At 43.4% G+C, this 20,402-nt stretch overlaps 1 protein-coding gene across 2 annotated transcripts in view; it reads left to right on the top strand.

Annotated features, from left to right (window-relative positions):
• Nucleotides 1–304: 304 nt before the first annotated feature.
• Nucleotides 305–20,402, top strand: part of SH3YL1 (SH3 and SYLF domain containing 1) — a 45,546-nt gene continuing 25,448 nt past the window's right edge. Inside the window, exons 1-3 of one of the 2 annotated variants that reach the window (XM_061210704.1) lie at nucleotides 305–915; nucleotides 15,777–15,887; nucleotides 18,862–18,975. In XM_061210704.1, the coding sequence (XP_061066687.1) occupies nucleotide 915; nucleotides 15,777–15,887; nucleotides 18,862–18,975 (226 nt within the window). In that variant the 5' untranslated portion in view covers nucleotides 305–914. Of the gene's footprint in view, nucleotides 916–15,776; nucleotides 15,892–18,861; nucleotides 18,976–20,402 lie in introns of those variants that run through there. The other variant, XM_061210705.1, reaches the window with a different exon arrangement.

The raw sequence follows: 20,402 nt of genomic DNA, 5'->3' as shown, positions 1-20,402 counted from the left end.
GAGGGGTGGGGTGGGGGCGCGGGGAGGGGAGGGGTGGGGTGGGGGCGCGGGGAGGGGAGGGGTGGGGTGGGGGCGCGGGGAGGGGAGGGGTGGGGTGGGGGCGCGGGGAGGGGAGGGGTGGGGTGGGGGCGCGGGGAGGGGAGGGGTGGGGTGGGGGCGCGGGGAGGGGAGGGGTGGGGTGGGGGCGCGGGGAGGGGAGGGGTGGGGTGGGGGCGCGGGGAGGGGAGGGGTGGGGTGGGGGCGCGGGGAGGGGAGGGGTGGGGCGGGACCAAGAGCCACCTGGAAGGGGAGGGGCCCAATGGGGGAGAGCTGGCGTCACGCGGCTCTGCGGAGTGACCACCCGAGGGCAGGAGAGGGCGTAGCCCCGAGCCCCGGGGTTTTGGGGGCCACAGACTGAAGCCAGAGAGACGGGGCCTGATGGGTCCCCGAGTGTCCTCGGAGAGTAGGGAGTCAGTCCTGGGGTTCAGGTGAGCGCCTGTCACCTGGGCCGCGCGGCCGAAGGTGAGGCCCGCTATCAGGGGCTGGGCGGGGTCCGCACGGGCACCTCCTGGTACCCCGAGACCCCCGCCCCCAGTGCCCGGGTCGGAACCGCTGCGCAAGGTCCGCTCTGCGGCAGGACGGCCGCTGGGCTGCCCAGTCGTCGAAGATGGGCTGCTTCAGCAGCCGCCCTGGGACCGGTGAGGGCGAGCGCACACCTCCCTTAGCTGCTGTTTTTGTCCTGCGAATATGTGTAAACTAGGTGCTTTGCCCTGGAAAAGCGGGTGTTTACCTGCTCCCTCACCTGTCGCAGGTGTGCACCTCGCTAGACCGGTCCCTGCCCTGGGAGGCGGAGCCGAGCGGGGAGGGCCCCTCCTCTTCCTGGGTAGGTGTCCGCAGCTCCAGGGGCGCCGGAACGAACCAGGCTCGGGGTCGCAAGTGAGTACGGGTGTCGGTGACGCCGCTGAACCTCACCTGGAATCGGGACCACCCCTTACGCTTTAAAAAAGTTTTGCTGGGGAGGGTAAATGTTTGGTGAAAGAGGTAGAAACGATGTCTTTGGGATTTTTTTTGCTGTTGCGCCTCTGTTAACACTCAGTTATCCCACAACTGTCGAAAGTTAAGAGGAACCAGCTCCCTGGACTCTCCACAAATGCAGTTGTGATTCAGGTTTAGCCCCAGTTGATTCAGTTCACAGAATGGCTCTTCTCGTTTTTAATTTTAGCGATTATCATTCACTTCGTTTGTAAATATCTAATATTTGAAAAGCCAAGTTATTAGTCACTATCTTTTTTCGTTCCCGACTGTTTTCGTGGGGGACATTCTGGACCCTTGTTGGACGGTTTGGGCTCAGGCTGCGCCTGGCTCGCGCAGCAGGAGTCAGAAGGCTGCCGTTGTTTCTGGGCTCCCCAGGTGTAAGTGCCAGGCCCTCCACACCTCACCTGGCCCTGCCTGTGACCAGCCGCAGTTCCGGGGAACCTCTTGGGGCAGAGTGGCCGCCTCCCTGGTGCTGTGAGCACTGGACCTTGGACCTCTTTACTTTACTGTGGTGGTTTTTCCTTGTGTAATGAAATAGGAAACTGCTCTGAACAGGTAGATGACCATAAGGTAATGAGATTTACCCTGCTAGCTGGAAATGTGTCATTTTCACTTCATCTCAACAAATAGTTCTGTCACCACTGCTGCTGCTGAGGCTGAGTTGCAGAGAATGACACAGACAGGGGACCCCTGCCCACAGAGAGTAGGAATCTGATGGCCCCAGAATGTTCTACCAAAGGGGTGGAGGTTTTCAGGTTTTCTTTTGTATACGGAACAGGCGTGTCCTGCATTTTTGTCCTCAGGAGAGTCTTTATTGAGGTGTGGGAGATGCCTGAATTAATAATGGGTTAGTCAGAAACTCTGCACACACGCACCTCAGAGAAATAACAAGTCTCCATGGTGCTGTTTAGTTCTTTGTGTGGCCTGCTATTGGAATACCTGCGCAGTGACCAGCTGGAGGTTAAAATCAGTTGTTACTTCCATCCTGTTTATCATGCATAAACTAAGGAGAATTGGTTATCTGGTTTACAAGTGTTCTATTTAAACAACGTTTCTTTAAAATGAGTTAATACTATCCCTCATCTTTTGTAAGATTAAAAAAAATATTTAAAAGAAATCTGTGCTCGTCAAGAGTGATTTGATGCTTTTATTCCATTTAGGAAATTTTCTCAGGGGCTTTCTCACTGTTTAGAAAGAAGGATATGGTGTTTGGAAAGAGAACGCTGACAAGTCAAGGGGATGTTGCTGCCGTGTCACTGAGTGACCGGTGGTCACAGACGTCTTTCTACAAGTTGCCTTATGCACAAGTGTTTCATGATAAGACATCATCCTGTGCAGTTTAAGACCTAAACACACTGAATTTTTATTTTCTTTGGGGGGAGTCCATTTTTCACAGTCACTGATCAGACTAAAGTGGCATGTGTAGTTCTGCTCTGAGCCAGGCTCACTCTTCAGTTTGAGAAAAGGTAAAGTGGTATAAGTCAAGGGTCTCCTTATGCTGGAAGTTACGGTTCTTGTCACTCCATACTCTCTGTCCCCTGTCTGAATCCTGTGGTCAGGGGAACAAGAAAAGAGGCACAGGCCACGGTAATGTTTGGGGCTCAAATCATCAGTTTAGTTTGAAGTTTGGATTAGAAGTTAATGACCTGACCAGAGAGACCAGTTTTGATTTCTAGAACTGACAGACTTTGTCTCCTTAAGACAAAGGAAGCAGTTAAACCCAGGCCACAGAGAGATAAGAATTAGTTTAAGAAACAGTGGTGTCTACCTAGAGGGGTGGGATAGGGAGGGTGGGAGGGAGACGGAGGGGATATGGGGATGTATCTATATGTACAGCTGATTCACTTTGTTATACAGCAGAAACTAACACACCATTGTAAAGCAATTATACTCCAATAAAGATGTTAAAAAAAAAAAAAAGAAACAATGGCCATAGTTATCAGGTGGTAGTGTCCGAGATGATAACGTCCTAATAAAGCTAAACTCAATATTTCAAAGGCTTTCAAAAGATTACATAGATACATAAAGTTTCTTTTATTTTAGGTAAGGTTTATAGCCAAAATAAAAATTAATAAAGTTTCCTATAGGTAGCCCTCTCATAATTGAGACTCCATTAAGGAAAATAATATATTAGATGCTTGTTGACAGAGGGAAAGTTTGGGAAGCCCTTGAAGTCTTAAAATGATGAGGTATTGGGAGGGGGCCTTTCCTCTCCCTGCTTTCATTCTAGACTGGAGGGCTAGACTGGAAGCTAGTCAGTTTTCTCACCCCAGGTGGCAGTTTACTCCAAATAGTATTCTAATGTCACTGTGGCCCCCAGTCACCCCAGCCCTGAGTTTATTGCCCTATGACCAATATGGGAATTATTTCTACATCTTAAGCTCATTTCAAGCTTTTGAGGTTTCCAAAGTAAAAATTTTCTCCTCAGTATTAAAAAAAAAAAATCCTCTTAATTAAAAAACAAAGTCTTAGTATGGAAATTTTCAAATATTTCAGTTACTTTTTAAAGAAAACTTTACATCTGTTTTCTTGGCTTGAGGTTTGGCATCCATCCTTCTCTTAAGAGGAAACTCAAATATTTATAGATGATTTGCTTTGCCTTGGAATTCAAGAGACTTAAGAATTTTATGAATGTTGAGATGCAAACCATGACTTAATAATGACCTTATCGTCACAACTTCAGCAATATAATGATATCAACATTCTGATCAGACCATGCCCCTCTGCCTAATGGTACAGCAGAGGAAAAGTGGATGAGCCATGACTTGATGCTGAGGACAGGAATTGAGGCTTGTCTCTAAATCGTTGTTATTATTTGTTGGCTCTGACAGAAAAATTCACCATTATACAACTATTACCTGGCAATATGCTCTTATTAGAAATGTAATAGGATCTGTACTATTCAAACAAATTAGCCAGGTTCTTCTGGAATTCAGCTGAACATGAAGGTGTCCTCACCATGACCAGCCTTGTGACACCCAGCTCGCAGTGACACAGGGCTGTGTCTAGCACTCAGGCTTAGTGATTGAGCTTTGTGGTCTGCAGGCATCCCGGGCTGCATGTGAATTCCCCAGTCCAGTAGCTTTCCTTCCCATGTTTATAAAAGAGGCTCTGACCTTCCCTACTCAGGATGTTTGCAATAGCAACTCTCAACTGTGGAATTTGCTTATTTAACTGGTTTAATTCTGCTTGGTTGATGGAGTTCAAAGTAGAAAGTCTTTTGGGGGTAAGGTTTATGTATCATTTACTAAGCTTTCGTTGCACGTGCCAGAAAATCTGATCCAAATTGGCTTTAGCAGAAAAGTATTTTACTGGTCCATGTGACTGAAGAGTCCAGAGCTGCTTGTGGCACCAGCTGTGGCCCAGCCCTGGGCTCAAGCAGTGCCGGCAGAGCCCAGGTTCTTTCTCCAACTCTAGTCAAGCGCTCCTCTGCATGGCTTTGCTCTCAGGCTCTCCCCAGTGGTGACAAAACCTTGCAGCAAGTCCAAACAGAGGTGCCTGTGAAAGAGGCAGTTCCGGCAGCTCCCACACAAGCCCTTGGTCAGATGCTGATGTGGATCAGCCTTGGTTACAAAGCTCTGCTGTAGCACAAGGAGGACACTTGGTCTAATTCTGCAAATGGGTCCCCTTCAGGTGCGGCATCAGTGGAAACAGACACACTGTGCTGGTTCCGAAACCAGAGGCATAGATGTTCAGTAGGAAAAGGAACCAGTTTCCACTGAAGTTTATTAATTCAAGTCAGTGAGATGTACTGAGCATCTGGATATATGAAGAGGGCTCTGCAGGGGCACAAAGCTTTGTAAAAAGCACTGCTTCTGGCCTGTAAGGATTGCAGCTGAGTGGTGGACAGCTGTGTGGGTATGAGTATCAAATCACAAACTCGAGTGCCGGAAATGTAAACATTCTATTGAGTCCTCGTTTTCAGTCACGTCTCAGAGTGGGTGTTGAGAAGAAGCGTCAGGTGTATGCCGTCTCTGCCCACTCAGATTTGCTTCTGAGTCTTCAGTTATCATTAGTTCTGAAGCTGGCCCCTGCTGCACTCACAAGGCCCTGACATCCCAGCTCTGATGGAACAACAGCAGAGTTTCCTGCAAGCAGAGAGCTGGCTCTCCCATGCCTTCTGGGCTGAAGGGGTCCTAGTGGGGTGAGCACCACTCGGCAGTGGGGCTGCTTGAGGCTTTTTAGACCAGTGTGCTTGTTGGTCTCCTTACACTCAGATCTCCTTAGTTTGTGGTTTGGTTGGGTTTGGTTTGGTTTTGTCCTCCTTTTCCTGTGACAACCTAGAAAGGACTAATTTAAGGTACTATGCCATCAACTTGTACCACGCTTCCCTCTCACCCTCCTCTCTCTCAAGATCTAGGAAATGTTACAGAGTCTGAGAGTCAGGGAACCTTTGCTCTTACTCAGCACACATTCTTCTAAACCCACTGGATTTTCTATGTAAATGAGCCTTTCCTAGTCCTCACAGGGTTTTGATCTTTAATTCCTAAAAGCAACAAATGCTTTATTCATTTAACAAATATTTATTGGGCACTTACTATATGTTATTTTGGTGTGTGTTGGAGATATTACAGTTAATAAAATAGTCAATGTGCTTAACCTCATGGCACTTACATTCTAGAGAGGGAGATTAGGTTAGAACGGTTAGATTAGATTGATAGATAGACAGATAGACAGACAGACAGCGTAGATAAAAGCCATGGTGTAGACTAAATATGGTGGAAAAACTTTGAGGCGTGTTATCAATGAGATATTACTTAGCGCATTTCTTTGGAGAAATGACCATAGGTGTTCAAGACTGGAAACAGAGAAACCACAGAGGAAGCTGCTGAACAGACACTGCAAGAACGGATATTCCCTGGGCGAGACTGGTGGCAGGGGAGGGGGGGAGATGTAATCAGATTCGGAGCATGTTGAAGGTCTATAGGGTGTGAAGGTCCAGTAGGGTGTGCTGGTGGATTGGCACTGGGAATGAGAGAGATACGGAAGTCCCAGTTGGCCCAGGTGTTGAGTGTGAGCTCCCTGATGGATGAAACCTACCTGGAGAGGAAACTCGGGGAGCAGGTTTGGAGAGGAGGTTAGGGCATCACAGTTAAGTCTAAATGTGATTAATTTGAGATGCTTACTTGGATACTTGATTTCAAGGTCCAATCAGTAATTGATACGGTGAGTCTGACATTTAGGGAAAGGTTAAAGAATAGATCAAGCTTGGAGGATTATCAGATATAAATGGTGCTTAAAGTCACAGGACCTGAGGTGTGAGTGTGAATAGGAAAGGTGGAGCCTTGGGGAAGCGGAGAGGACCCTGAAAGGGCTGGCCTCCACTTCTTGGCTCCTTCTTGGAGGCTGTCAACGGGGAAAGAATGCACAATGCGAGAGTTGTGAGTTAAGTTTTATTTGGGGCAAAATGAGGACTGCAGCCCGGGAGACAGCCTCCCAGATAGTGCTGAGGAACTGCTCTGAAGAGATGGGGTGGGGAGGCCAGTATACACGTGATTTCGGTGAAGGGGGTACATGTAATCAAGCACACATTTTGGCAGAAGTTTGCTGCCAGTCACGAGGAGCAGATGTCTCTATCGATGATTTTAGTGCTTTTCTAGATATGAGAAAATGCGAGAAACTGTGCTCTTAAAATCTTCTCCTGAAAATATCTAAGTATCTGAAGGCCTGTTCTGCCAGTTCTTTCCAGAGCACAGAGGGCCTCATTCCTGAACTCCGCCCTGAGCTCCGTTCAGGGTGTGTTAAAGGTCAGCGACTGCAGTGACCTAATCTTTGTAGAGTCAGATGGAAAGTGACAATTTTCAGTTGGCAAGACAGACGAAGGCAGTGTTAGCAACCTTGGCACTGCTGGGTCCTCTGGGACCTCTCCCACAAGACATGGGGGCAGGTGTCTTCCTTGCTTCTTGGGTCAACCGTTGTTTTGTGCGGCCCAGGTGGTAAAGCTCTGCTCAGCTGCCCCAGGAAGGGGTGGCCCCGGGGTGGGGGGCTCTTGCCAAATCTCAGGTCTGGTCTAAGATTTAAGTTACTCATGGTTTCAAGTAGAAGCGGTGTTTAAAGTTGATTTTGAAGAATGAGTGGAATTTTAAGAGGTCAGAGGTTGGCATTTTTTTTTCCTCTAGGGCCAGACAGCCCGTATATCAGGCTTTGGGGGCCACGAGGAAAACTGAGGCTATGTATTGACACTTACACAAGAGAGAAAACAATCTTCCACAAATTTTTATTGATGAAAACTGAATTATAATAATAATTGAGAACTTTTTTTGTAATCCAAGTCTACTGATGGGTAGAATGTGATTCTCTTTATGGGAGAACGTTTTCAACTTGAGTTCACTATTTAGCGCCCCTTATCACGATAGATCACCAATGTTCAGCTATCAATGCTGATCTATGATGGGATGTTACCTATTTCATCTTTGAAAGTGTGTTCTCACACAAACTATTCTTCTTTTGATTCCTTTTTTTCAACCAGCCGTTCCCATGGGAGAACAGGTAGTGGCTGGCTGTGCCGAGTCCTCGGGGCCTCTGAGCTCCGACGCCCCTTCGGTACGTGCTCTGGGCGGAGCGGTGGGGCTCCTGTAAGGGGCTGACGCCGAGCTCCCTCGGGATGGGGCAGGCAGGGGTCAGCGAGCGGCGAGAGGCCATCTGGCGAGCCCGTTTGGCCAGAGGCCCGGGAAGGCCTCTCAGAGTCCTCTCCACAGCCCCCTGCGCTCAGAAACCAGAGGCCCCACTGCTCTGAGGACTCCGGCCCCTGCCGCACCCAGAGGGAGCCCAGTCTGGTGGAGCGCAGCTGCCCGCCATCCTCGGGCTGAGCGACAGCTTCTCCAAGGAGGGCTGCACCTCCTCACATTTCCCCCCGAGGACTGTCCCTCAGCCGAGGGCGCCACACAGAGTGAATAACTCCCACAGTTAATATCCCCTCTTTGACCCGCTGTGTGCATCCCACCTGCCATTGGACTCTGCCTGCTACACCTTCTCCAGGTGACCAGGGGGGTTACGGCCAGAGGCGTAACTCGGGCGCAGTGAGGAAGGCACAGGAAGGGGCCTGTAACATGAAGCTGTTTTCAGGCATGTGCTAATAGGAGCACTTGGTACAGCAAAGATCTATCTTTTTATCCATTTTAACATTTAATAAAAAGGCAAAACTACTGCTTTGCTTTTTTAGAAGGACCTGCGAGTAGTCTATTAGGAATGCTGTGTAATCGAAGAGAAAGATATGAACATGTGGTATGTTATATTTTATGTGCTTTTACCCAGTTATCTACCCCCCAAACTAATTAAGCGATTAGAATGTATATAAAACAAGTCTAGTCCTAAGTTAGAAAATAAAAATTACAGATACTTCTCCATCTTTCTTCTGCAGCAAATACCATGCAGAGATGAGAAATACTTTTTAAACATAATAAGTAGGGTTATGTTAGCTGCAGCAACAAGCCCCCAAATCTCGATTTCTTAGCACAAGAAGAGTTGTGGTGGGCAGCTTCCCCCGTGTTCTGATCCAGGGGTCTCCATCCCTCCCACTGTGGCTGTACCCTGGAGACTCCTTCAGGCAGCCAGTGACAGGAAAGGGAGGGTGCAGAAAACGCTCCTTCCCACTATCTTGGCGTAGAAGCGACACCCATTACTGTCTCTGGGCAGCCGCTCCCGGGGCCAGCGCTGTGCTGACGCGGGAAGCACACGAGTGTGTGGGAAACTAGCTAACACAGCAGACCCCCTGCATGCGACTTGTTCATTCCATAAAGAGTAAGGTTACATCATCATAGATCCCAACAAAAATTAAGAAAACAAAGGCCTCATCTAGTCCTACGCCAGGTATCAAAGCACGTGCGTTACAAATGGACGGTGCACGTTAGTCGGTTTTCTAGTCGCGCTCCGGTTGCCTTGCTGATCGCCAGCTCGGTACCGCCTTTGTATTGACCCAGCGGAGAAGAGGCGGGCTCCCATCGAGTCTGTTCACACCGGTTGTGGTTTTCAGAAGCTGCCAATTGTGTCAATACCATATCGGAAACTTGGAAATGCCCCCTACCATGTACACTTTTTCTTGATCACTGTGGAATACCAAAAACAATTGTATGTCATTAGCCGGCTACTGACATTAGTCAAGTCATGACCAACAGCTACTTCCATAAAATGTACTTTAAAGGCCCAAATATCTACATAAATATGTTCACTTGGAATTTTTCTAGGTTGTATTTTTTCTAAGACCTTCTAAATCCAGGCTGTATAACCAAAGCATTGATAATAGGAAAAGTTTAAAGACCACTAGTAAATTGACATAATTTTAAATGGATGTTTTAAGATTCCTTCCCTATTTAAAAATTATGTGCTTCTGAGAATTTTTCTGTGTTCATCTTTGTGTTTCATATTCACCATTGCAAGTGAAAGTAGAGAACCAAGAGTATCAGCCTTTCAGTATCTCAGTACCATCATCAGAATGGGACAGTGTGATTTTAAACAAATACATGATCGAGAAGATGAAGAGCAACTTTATGTTAGTTCCTAAAAATTCAAATTTCAGAATTGTCAATGATATACAAATGCATATAATAACGACTGAATATTTATCGTATAGCCACTCACCAAATCCCTGTGCTTTGAATTATGTGTGCGCGTGTGTGTGTGTGTGCACACACGCTCGCACATGCGTGGGGGAGGGGAGGCTTTGTGTGCTCTCTTGTTTGTGTAAAACATAAGGGTACATTTTTCACTTTTCTACACCTCTTCATGCAAGACATGTTGTTGGCTGTGAGAGGTCAGATTTTAAACAAAAGACAACTTATGGAGTAATTATTCATAATATACATATTTTTTTACAGCTGGAGTCATACGTTTCCACTAATATAGTAAATATTTAATAGTACAGGATTCAATTTATGCTGAGCAGTCTTTGTTCTGTAATATTTCAGACATACAAAAGACTATTGAGAATAACAATTTTTACATCCATGACTTACTATACACAGCCTAAGGGGAAAAAGTAGTTTCCAGTAAGCTTCCTATATAAGCCTTCCCCGGGGCCACCCCATCCCCCAAATCAAATATCATTTTACTTTATTTTTATATATAAATATTTCTATAACATTTATGTAAATGTTTATGTAAATGTGTGATACCCTATATATCTTTATGCAACTTGTTTTTGCTGTCAATATTATTCACATTTTGCCATGTTGATACAGTAGATCTAGTTTATCTGAAGTTCTGTATAGAATACAATTTTAATACACCAAACTAGATATATCCGTCCTCCTCTTGAGGGACGTTTGTCTCCTGTTTGAATGTATTTATTTCTTTGTGCTGTTAAAGGCCCTGCCTCGGTGGCTGGGCTGCCGCAACAAGTTACCACAGACTGGTCGGCTTACAACAGACACGCCCTCTCCCGCGTGGAGGCTGCCCGTGCGGTGTCACGCGCTTGGAGGGACGCACCCCTCCAAGAGTCCTGCCTTCTCTCTCCCAACTCCTGGGGCCCCAGTGCTCCTAGGCTTGTGGCCGCATGGTCTAGCCTCTGCCTCTGTGGCCACGTTGCCTTCCCCTCCTCTCTGCGTCTTCCCCTTTCTGTCTTCTTAAGGACTTAGGGGCTACTTGGGTAGTCGAGAATGATTAACTTAATTACGTCTGCAAAGACCCTGTTTCCAAATAAGGTCCGTTTCACAGGGTCCAGGTAGACGTGAATTTGGGGGCCACCATTCAGCCAGGCAGCCAGTGCCTCTGAGCACGTCCAGGAGTAGTATTGGCGGGTCATCTCCAGCTGTCCTCAGAACAGCTCCCACAGCAGCTGCACTTACTCACGTCCCCACCAATGGGATAGAGGCTTCCCTATGTGCCCCTGCACAACCTACACATGCTCATTGGCAGGCTTTTTTAATTTCCGTCAACCTAAAGGACAAGAAACGGTAATGCATTATGGTCTGGCTTTGCGTGTCCCTGGCTTCTAGGGAGTTTGATCAACTTTTCATATATTTATTGGCCATGGAGGTTTCCTCTTCTGTGGATTAACTAGTTGAACACTTTGCCCCATTTTCTATAGTGACTTCATATTTTTATTGATATTAAAAGATCTTTATATATTCTGGGTGTGGTACATATATACAATGGAATATTACTCAGCCATAAAACAGAATGAAATCATGCCATTTGCAGCAACATGGATGGACTTAGAGATTGTCATACTGAGTGAAGTATGTCAGACAAAGAAAGACAAATATATGATATCACTTATATGTGGAATCTAAGAAAAGGGTACAAATGAACTTATCTATAAAACAGAAAAAGTTGCAGATGTAGAAAACAAACTTATGGTTACCAGGGGTTTGGGGGGAGGGATAAACTGGGAGATTGGGATTGACATATACACACTACTATATATAAGATAGGTAACTAATAAGCACCTACTGTATAGTACAGGGAACTCTACTCAATACTCTATAATGGCCTATATGGGAAAAGACTCTAAAAAAGAGTAGATATATGTATAACTGATTCACTTTGCTGCACACTGGAAACTAACACAACATTGTAAATCAACTATACTCCAATAAAAATTAAAAAAAAAAAAAGAAATGGAAGAAGCAAAACGTCCAGAACTAAAGAAGGATTTAAGAATTCAACTTGAAGAATTCTAAATTTTAAATAACAAAAGAAAAAGTAGAAGATACTAAAGATATGATAGAAATACAAATTGAAAAATTCAAATTGATTTGTAATTATAATAAATCAATTAATCATAAATCATCAATCATAATAAATGTAAATAAATTTTAAATTTCTATATTAAAAAATAAAAGATCTTTATATATTCTGGATTCTAAATCTCTGTCACTTATGTTTATGACAAATATCTTCCAATCTGTGGCTTATATTTTTATTTTTTAAATGTATGTTGATACAACTTTTTAAACTTTAATGTAGTTGAATGTATCTGTAGTTTCCCATTATTGTTGTGCCTTGTTTGTAACATTCCTCCATCCTCAAATCATAAAGATATTCCCTATCCTTTTTATTCTAAAAGTACTAAGTTTTGCTTTTAGTATTTAGGCGTTCAATTACATTGAATTTTTGTGTGTGTGTATGATGTGATATTGTAATCTAATTTTATTTTGTTTTCCTTTGAATGACCTAAAGTCCCAGAATAATTTATTAATCTACCATGTCATCTCTGTCATATATATATATATATATTTTTTTAACATCTTTATTGGAGTATAATTGCTTTACAATGGTGTGTTAGTTTCTGCTTTATAACAAAGTGAATCAGTTATACATATACATATGTTCCCGTATCTCTTCACTCTTGCGTCTCCCTCCCTCCTGTCATATATTTTTAAATATATGAGTATATATATATATGAATATTCCTTTCTTGCTTTTGTCATGAAGGTAACATTTTTAATTAAGTGCTGTGGATTATTCAATAAATTGTGTTGTATATTTTTAAAATATTAGGTTCTTACTTCATATCCTATACCAATGCAAGTTTGAGGAGGGTCAAATATTTAATATAAAATAAAAGCTCTGGAAGAAAATTTAGAATAATACTTGTATAATTTTTTTCTTAAAGGCCTTTAGTCACAATAATAGAAAGATGATAATGGTAGAAAGCCCAGAGAGATATTGCCATATAAATAAAAACAAATACTGAAAAACTATACATAAAAGTATAAAAACAAGAAGCTGAGATACAAACTTGTGACATGATTAAAATTATAGACAAAAGGAGTATGGCACCAGAAAAATAGGCAAAGAACATGAACAGAAAATATGCAAAACAAAATGTAAACAAACAAAAAAATTCTCTAGTATTCAGATTAAATTCAAATACAAACTTGTCATCCTTTCTGATGTGCACAGTTTGCCTCGACCAGCTTCCCCAGTACCAGTACGAATTTTTTATGGTAATACCCAGTGGTTCTAAGGTTGGATAGTAATTTTAGAAGGTGATTTGATAATGGAATAAAAAGCTAGACATTCTTGATTTTTTTTCAGTCATTAATTCCAACTCCTAAGATTCTCTCAAGATAACTACCATCGAACAGTGGTATCACTAAAAACTAAAAATGGAAATAATCTACTTGTTTAGCAATAGGAACCAACTGAAGCACACGCTAAAATGCAGACAGTAGTATTGGTGATTATTAGTCGTAGGGATGCCTTTCTTCTTCAATATTTGTGTATCTGTATTTTTCCTTTATTTTTACAATGCACTTATGCCATAATCTCTGGTTGTTTAAAAAATACAGAAAAATTTTCAGGGACTTCCCTGGCGGTCCAGTGGTTAAGACTCCATGCTTCCAGTTCTGGGGGCGCAGGTTCAATCCCTGGTCGGGGAACTAGGATCCCATATGCCACGCGGTGCGGCCAAAAAAAGAAAAAAGAATTCTTCCTCATAGTTGGGCCTTTTGCACTATGAATTTGAAAAGTAATTCTCCCATAATTTCTGGTTCTTTTATGGTTTGACTTTTGGTATTTTAAATCATCAATGCATTTGGAGTTTATTGTTATGTAATGTGAAACTGTGGATGACTTTTTCCCCCCAAAGGACCACTATTTATTGTGTACAACAGCTTTTCCACAATGATTTGAGGTGCAATATTTATCGTAAATTAATTTATATATTTGGGCCAATTTCTGAATTTTCTATTTTATGAAATTGATTTTTCTGTCTGTATTTACATCACTAAGAGGTAAATTACTGAGGCTTTATAATATGTTAAACCAGAGCTTATCCCCTTCATTCTTCTTCTTTCACACATTTTCTTCTAGCTTTTCTTTCTTATTTTTCCATATGAATTTGGGAACTACTTTGTTTAGTAGTTAGACACTTGTTAGACTTAAAAGAGAATATGAATTTGATTTCATTTTTTAAAAAGTAGAAAAACCATCATAAGAAAATTGAAAAGACAAATGGCAAAGAGGAAATCAATGTTTGTAACTCATATTCTAGAAAAAAAGGTTAATTCCCTTAGTATACAAATCAATAAGGAACAGAGAAATACCCTCCATAAATGGACAAGAAATAAAAAAAGATTTGACAGAAATGAAAGATATTCAATATTACTCATCATAAAAAACAAAAGTACACTGAGAGCTTCATGACAAAGAAACTGGTACTGGAATTGCCACTTACTGTAAACAACCAGAAACTGGGGAAAATACATGGAGCATCTGTTTTCATGTTGGACAACAGGCGAGTGGGTCTGGGATACCAGAGGAGAGGGGAAATTGAGGTAGAGTCCACAATTGCCCATTTTTCTGCCTGGAGCACTTTCCAAGCTGCAGCACAGGGAGGGAAGCCCACCGTGGCATGGGTCCTTTCTGAATGGGAGAGACACACTGAGTTTGGAGAGGCTGAGCAACCGGAGGTTACAGAGCAGATTCCCAGAGGAGAGCGAATCAGAGATGGAAGGAGCTCAAGAAATCTGCAGAGGGACCCTTGAGTCCTTGGCTGAGCAGGAAGCATTGTGTGAAGGGGACGCTTTCAAGGCAGGGCAAAGAACGACTCTCAGGAAGCTGTGAGGCAAACAGTCCTCAGAGCTTATGCAGCGTTGGGAGCAGTAGTTCCAGCCAGCCGCGTGGAGAGAGTGTGTCACACCCGAGGACGTTCAGGAGAGAGCCCAGAGTCACATGGTAACTGCAGGCCTGGCACCGAAGACTACACACTCCAAGCAAAACACAATAAAAGCAAGCCTTGGAAAGACTGAGCTGATCTGCAAGTGACTCCCTGGCGCCAGCACAAATGCAGCAACACTGTTTAAAGAAGACAACAAGATCTAGGTCCTCAACATGGCAGTGCTCACAGTTCTAGCAACCACCAAATTTCACTAGGAATGGGCAGAAACAGTAAAACATAACCCATAACTGGGAGAAAAGTCAGTCAAAAAGCAGACCCAGAAAGGGCAGAGATGATGCAATCATCAGACAAGGATATAAAAACACTTTTTAAAATATGCTCAAGGATTGAAAGAACAACAAAAACACAATGAGGATAGAAATGGAAAGAATGAAAAACAACCAATGGAACTTTCAGGGCTGAAAATACAGTCTTTGAAATGAAAAATTCATCTGATGGTCGGAACAGCAGGATTTATATTGAAGCCTCTTGATTTCTTTGACTCTTCTGGTTCCTTGTCCTGTGATAAAGGAATGATCCATCCCACATACTTCAGAGCTGGAAAGATTATGTGAGCATTGCTAGGATGAATAAACCTTCCTCTGAGTTTATGAATACCCAACCAATGCTGAACATAGAATGCTATACAAATGCAAATGTCCATTAATTGAAGTAATCACTCAATTCCTGAGTCTACTAGAATTTTACTGATAAGGAAAATCTGTGCAGACAGGTCAAACATTTTCAACACAATAGTCAAATATATTAAATTTTGTATTATCTGTTATAGACAGTAATAAAATACATCTTTTGTTCATTCTTAACATTTTAATATTTTTTGTTAATATTGTGGTGAGTTAAGAATTACAGGGAAAAGATACATAATTGGGAGACTGGACCAGATTTTAAGATCCTTTAGAATTCCATGATTTTATAATTTCTGAGATTTTGAGAGTTTAGGGTTTCCCAATCTCAGTGAATTTAATTTACTAGGAAAATAGAGATGAAATGATCAATAAATAAGGATTTTCAATTTATTTCCTTTGGTAGGATACAATTTGATAATGCTTAATTGTGTATGAGAAAAATGAAATTACAACAAATTTCTAACTTCTATTTAGTAGATCTCTTCATTAAAATCATTTTTTTAATCTTTCAGTGAATAACCCTATACCTTCCAATTTGAAATCTGAAGCAAAAAAGGCTGCTAAAATTCTAAGAGAATTCACAGAAATAACTTCCAGAAATGGACCTGATAAGATCATTCCTGGTAGGTAAATAAAATACATAATTTTCACTTCTACATCTGCTCTGTTTCTTACATTACCTTCTCAACCCTTGACTTCACACAGGTCCTCAGAGCACCTTTCTCCTCTGAGCCCGTCTTCCCGGCTGGTGTCCTGGGCAGCCTCCCTCTCCCACCCGCCTTGTAAGACTCCCTCTCCTCCTCCCCTTTGCAGGGCCCATGCCCCTAAGTACCCTGTGTCCTTTTCCACTTCCACTTTCCTCAAACTCACAGGTCCTTGTCCTCAATTTCTGAGGACTTTCGCAAACTCATCTTGCAAACTCACTAGCTAATCTCATAAATAAATTTTAATTTTGTGTTTTTTCTTTCTAGGTAAGATAGTTATACTTTATAGTGGTTTAAGAAGACTAATCAATGATTCCCAACACAGCTACACATCTGTATTCCCTGGGTCATTAAAGTGCAGTTCCTAAACTCCCCCCCCGACCTGCTGAATCAGACCCTGGGAGCAGCGTGGCCAGGAGTGCAGATTTTATCACGTCTCTAATGTGATTCTCCTGTAGTCAGGCTGACCACACAAGACCTGGTCCAGAGGCAAGCCTTTGGGAACCACTGTCTGTTCATTACTACTACCAGTTATTTCTAAAAGGTGTTTCAGAGAATACCTATCTGATGCAAAGACACTCATATGCAGACTAGCGTAGGCAGCTGCGGGCTAATTTCCCTCTTAGTGCATAACTCTCATCCTGCATTAGAGAAACCAGTTTAATTTCTTAAGCCAGATTTTCTGAAGTTATTTAACAGACCTTTAAGGGTTGTAAGAATTTCTAATTTGTTGTTGTTATAGTAATAATATTAAGTGCTGTTATTTTGGCCCAGCCACTCCTCCCATCTTAAGAAAACAGCGCTTCATAGAGCCTTGCTACTCGAAGGCAGATGACCACATCTGGGCATCACCTGGGAGCTTGTTAGAAATGCAGGACCTCAGGCTCCACTTCGGCCTGATGAATCAGAATCTGCATTTTTCACAAGATCTCCAGTGAGTTACATGCACGTACAAGTTAGAGAAGCACTGTGTAGCACTTGAAGAAAATTCAGCCAGAAGAACTCAATTTTCTGTAGCTCTGTTCTGAAGCAGGAGACAGAAGACATTTCTCAGTATACAGCAGCATCTACATACATGTCAGGCTAGATAAGCTGCATTTCCTACCATAAAAACGTTTGGGTTTGGATTATTTCTTGTGGATTTTGTCCAGCAAAATTCTGCCTTGCCTTTATTCTGCTTCCAGCCAAAGGCCACCCGACTCCCTTTCACTGGGTGTAGCTCAGAAAATGAAAACCCGTTCACACAGCAGCCTGAATAAGAGCGAAGTCCCGCAGGGGTGCGGGCTGTGTGTCTGATGGAAGCCAGAGAGGCCGCAGCTGCCAGATGACCAAGCCTCATCTTTCCTTGGGATGAGGAGGGAGGGCCCATTACGCGTACATTAAAGCTAGGGAGGTGTATTATGTGATAGGAGATAAAATCTAAAAAATATTTTAAAACAAAATGTCCAGACCCTTAGCCTTTCTTAGGCTGTGAGTTCACAGTCCTTTGGTGTGAGGGGCTCTGAGACGTAAGTGAAACTCAATTTAGAGAGTAAATCTGCAATCAGTGCATCCACGTTACAAATGAAGAGCTAATTGGACAATTATTTAGGGATTATTGGTATTTTAATGTCCCTGAATCTGGGTGGATAAGATATAAAAACACACCTGACATTTGAACTATGTTCATTTTAAAAATATACTTCTGTTATACCTAATGTTCCTGAGGAGAGGCACTACTCACTATAAAAGCACTGAGAATGGCACGTGAGGATGTTCTGCCAACAGGTGTTGTATAAACAAACCTACCTGATGGATAATGAAGCTGTCAACATCCTTACCATGTGTCACACCCTTTAGAACATGAACTAAGGCACACTTAGTTGATGACCATCGGAGAGAAGAGAGCCTTACTTCTAAACCTTGTTTAAGTACCAAGAGCTCCAGGAATGGTGTGTGTGTTTCCCTCCTCGTGCTCTCGGTTGAATCGTCTCTGAGAGTCTGTTATTAATTTAAATTTTGAAATGGTGTGCATAAGTGTATTAGAAATTTAGTGTTTCCTAGGGACACCTACAAAGCCTTTTTTGTGTATTTGAGTACACTGTCTGGTTTGACTTCCTTCACAGAATATTTGACTAAAATGATGATAAATTAAACTACCTTAAAAGTAACATTGGGATCCAAGAATAATTTCCAATGTTTAGGCTTCCTTTGTTATTTGAAAGATGTACTATTGTGTAAATAAATCCACAGACTAGTAAGGCACTGTGTTTAGTGGGTACCTATGTTAATACCCTTCCTTTTATGTAATGAACTTCCCTGAAATGTGAATAAACCAATATTTTGTAAATTGAATTATATTTTCAGTGCCCTGGTAGTTATGTGTTATTCGAATACTGATCAGATCACTTTATAAAGTCAAGAAACTTTTTAAAGTGGCAAAATCATTTAATTTTCCTGGTTTTGAATCCAGATGTTCATATTAACAGAAGCTGAACTCAGCAATGTGGCTCTAAGTTCAGATGTTCTGCTGCACATTGCATGTCAGTCACTTTTGAAGTTTCTCCTTAATACTGTGTAGATCTTAATTTCTTTGAAAATACTTTTATAACTTGTAAAATTATAAATTATGTTGTAAATTAATTGAAATCTCCAAATTATTTGTCCTGCTACTAGATATCAGTACAGTCTTTTCCCGGTGTCTCATTTCTTGTGTCCACTGCAGGATTCTGAGCACCCGCCCTGTCGGCTTAGGGCCACCAAAGGCTTCAGGCTCCTCTGTCCTGGGGCGGTTTCCTCGCAGTTCCCTGCGCTGCTGAGGCTACGGAGGCCCTGGTACCGGGGAGCAAACCTGCATGCACGGGCCTGCTGAGCTGTCACCTGCCGGGTGCTCACCTGTCTTCATCTTTTGCAGCACACGTCATTGCCAAAGCCAAGGGCCTGGCGGTCCTGTCTGCGATCAAAGCTGGGTTTCTGGTCACCGCGAGAGGGGGCAGTGGGGTCGTGCTGGCGCGCCTTCCAGATGGAAGTAAGCTAGCGTCCCTTCACGGGGAGGGGCCGAGAATCCTCGTCCCTTTTTTGTTCTGTTTCCACTGTGAACAGGTTTTGTAGGGAGAGAGACAGGTTTTCCGGTGCCGCCTGGACCACCTTCCTCGGGCCGCTCCCTCGGTTTTCTCTGTGGTCAACCGACCCACCCGTGAGACTCAGAATATCAGAAGATGGGGCCCCTGTCTTTACACACTTTGTTGTCCTTCCATAGAGCGTATACTAAACATTGACATTGTATTTCTGTTGTTAAATATGCATTCTTATTCCTCAGCTTCACCTTACACTTGCTTTCTTTTGTTTCATGGAAGCTTTTTTACCCCATTGTTCCTGTGCGGTATCTTAAAAATCGAAACATTTTAAAGAACATCCCCAGGGTAGAATCATATCAAGATCAGTATAATTTGGTTTTACTTTCTGGGGCGAAATCTAATACTTGATTTTTCAGACATGACATCAAAATATGTTTGCTTGAATCCCAAGAACCAACATACATAATATTTAAAATGTGTGTAGGTGTGTCATAACCAACTAAAAGGCTTTTATATGAATTTAACCTTTGCTGTTCAGTTATATAATTGAGCACATTTTTCTGTTAATAGCTCTTTTTAGTGTAGATAATTTAATTTTATTTTGAGGGAGAACGTGGGCCATCCACTGACAGGAGAGACACCTGGCATTTGGGGGGCGCACGGCCCCGGAACTTGAGTCAGCAGGATTTGTTGTCCCCTGTGAGGCGTCCCCACAGCAAATGAGAGTTCGCCCCTGAGGTTGTGGTTCAGATTTCATAGCTCTGGGCTTGGCTACGGAACAAAAAATGACATCATTCTCTTCTTCTCAAGAAGAGAAGCATTACCCAAATTTTCATGGGCAGATTCCCAGCAGTACAGCCAGACAAGTAGGCACGCTCAAATGGAGTCCACCGTGAGATGGGCTCCAAGTCTGCAAGGAGCCCCCAGCCCTGCAGCCCCCAGCCCTGCAGGTCAGCAAGGAGCCCCCAGCCCTGTGACAAGCAGGCACACTCAAATCGAGTCCACAGTGAGATGGGCTCCGAGTCTGCAAGGAGCCCCCAGCCCTGCAGCCCCCAGCCCTGCAGGTCAGCAAGGAGCCCCCAGCCCTGTGACAAGCAGGCACACTCAAATCGAGTCCACAGTGAGATGGGCTCCGAGTCTGCAAGGAGCCCCCAGCCCTGCAGGCCCCAAATGGTCATGGACCGGTGACTGTCAGAAAAGGGGGAGGAGCCGTCGACACCTGGGGCTCCTATCAGAACCTCAGGTGGACCTTCCTACTGGGTAAGATACCTAAGTTTCTCTCTCCCGTCTTCCCAAGTAGCTGCTGGTCGCTCTGCAGAGGGTAATATAAAAGCCACCCAGTGGGGCACAGCAAATCCCCAGACCCTGGCCAGGTGGG

Source organism: Eubalaena glacialis, chromosome 14 (assembly GCF_028564815.1).
Source record: "Eubalaena glacialis isolate mEubGla1 chromosome 14, mEubGla1.1.hap2.+ XY, whole genome shotgun sequence".
In the NCBI taxonomy this organism is placed as follows: domain Eukaryota; kingdom Metazoa; phylum Chordata; class Mammalia; order Artiodactyla; family Balaenidae; genus Eubalaena; species Eubalaena glacialis.
Note: the sequence above shows the minus strand (reverse complement) of the source record. Positions and strands in the feature narration are given on the sequence as shown.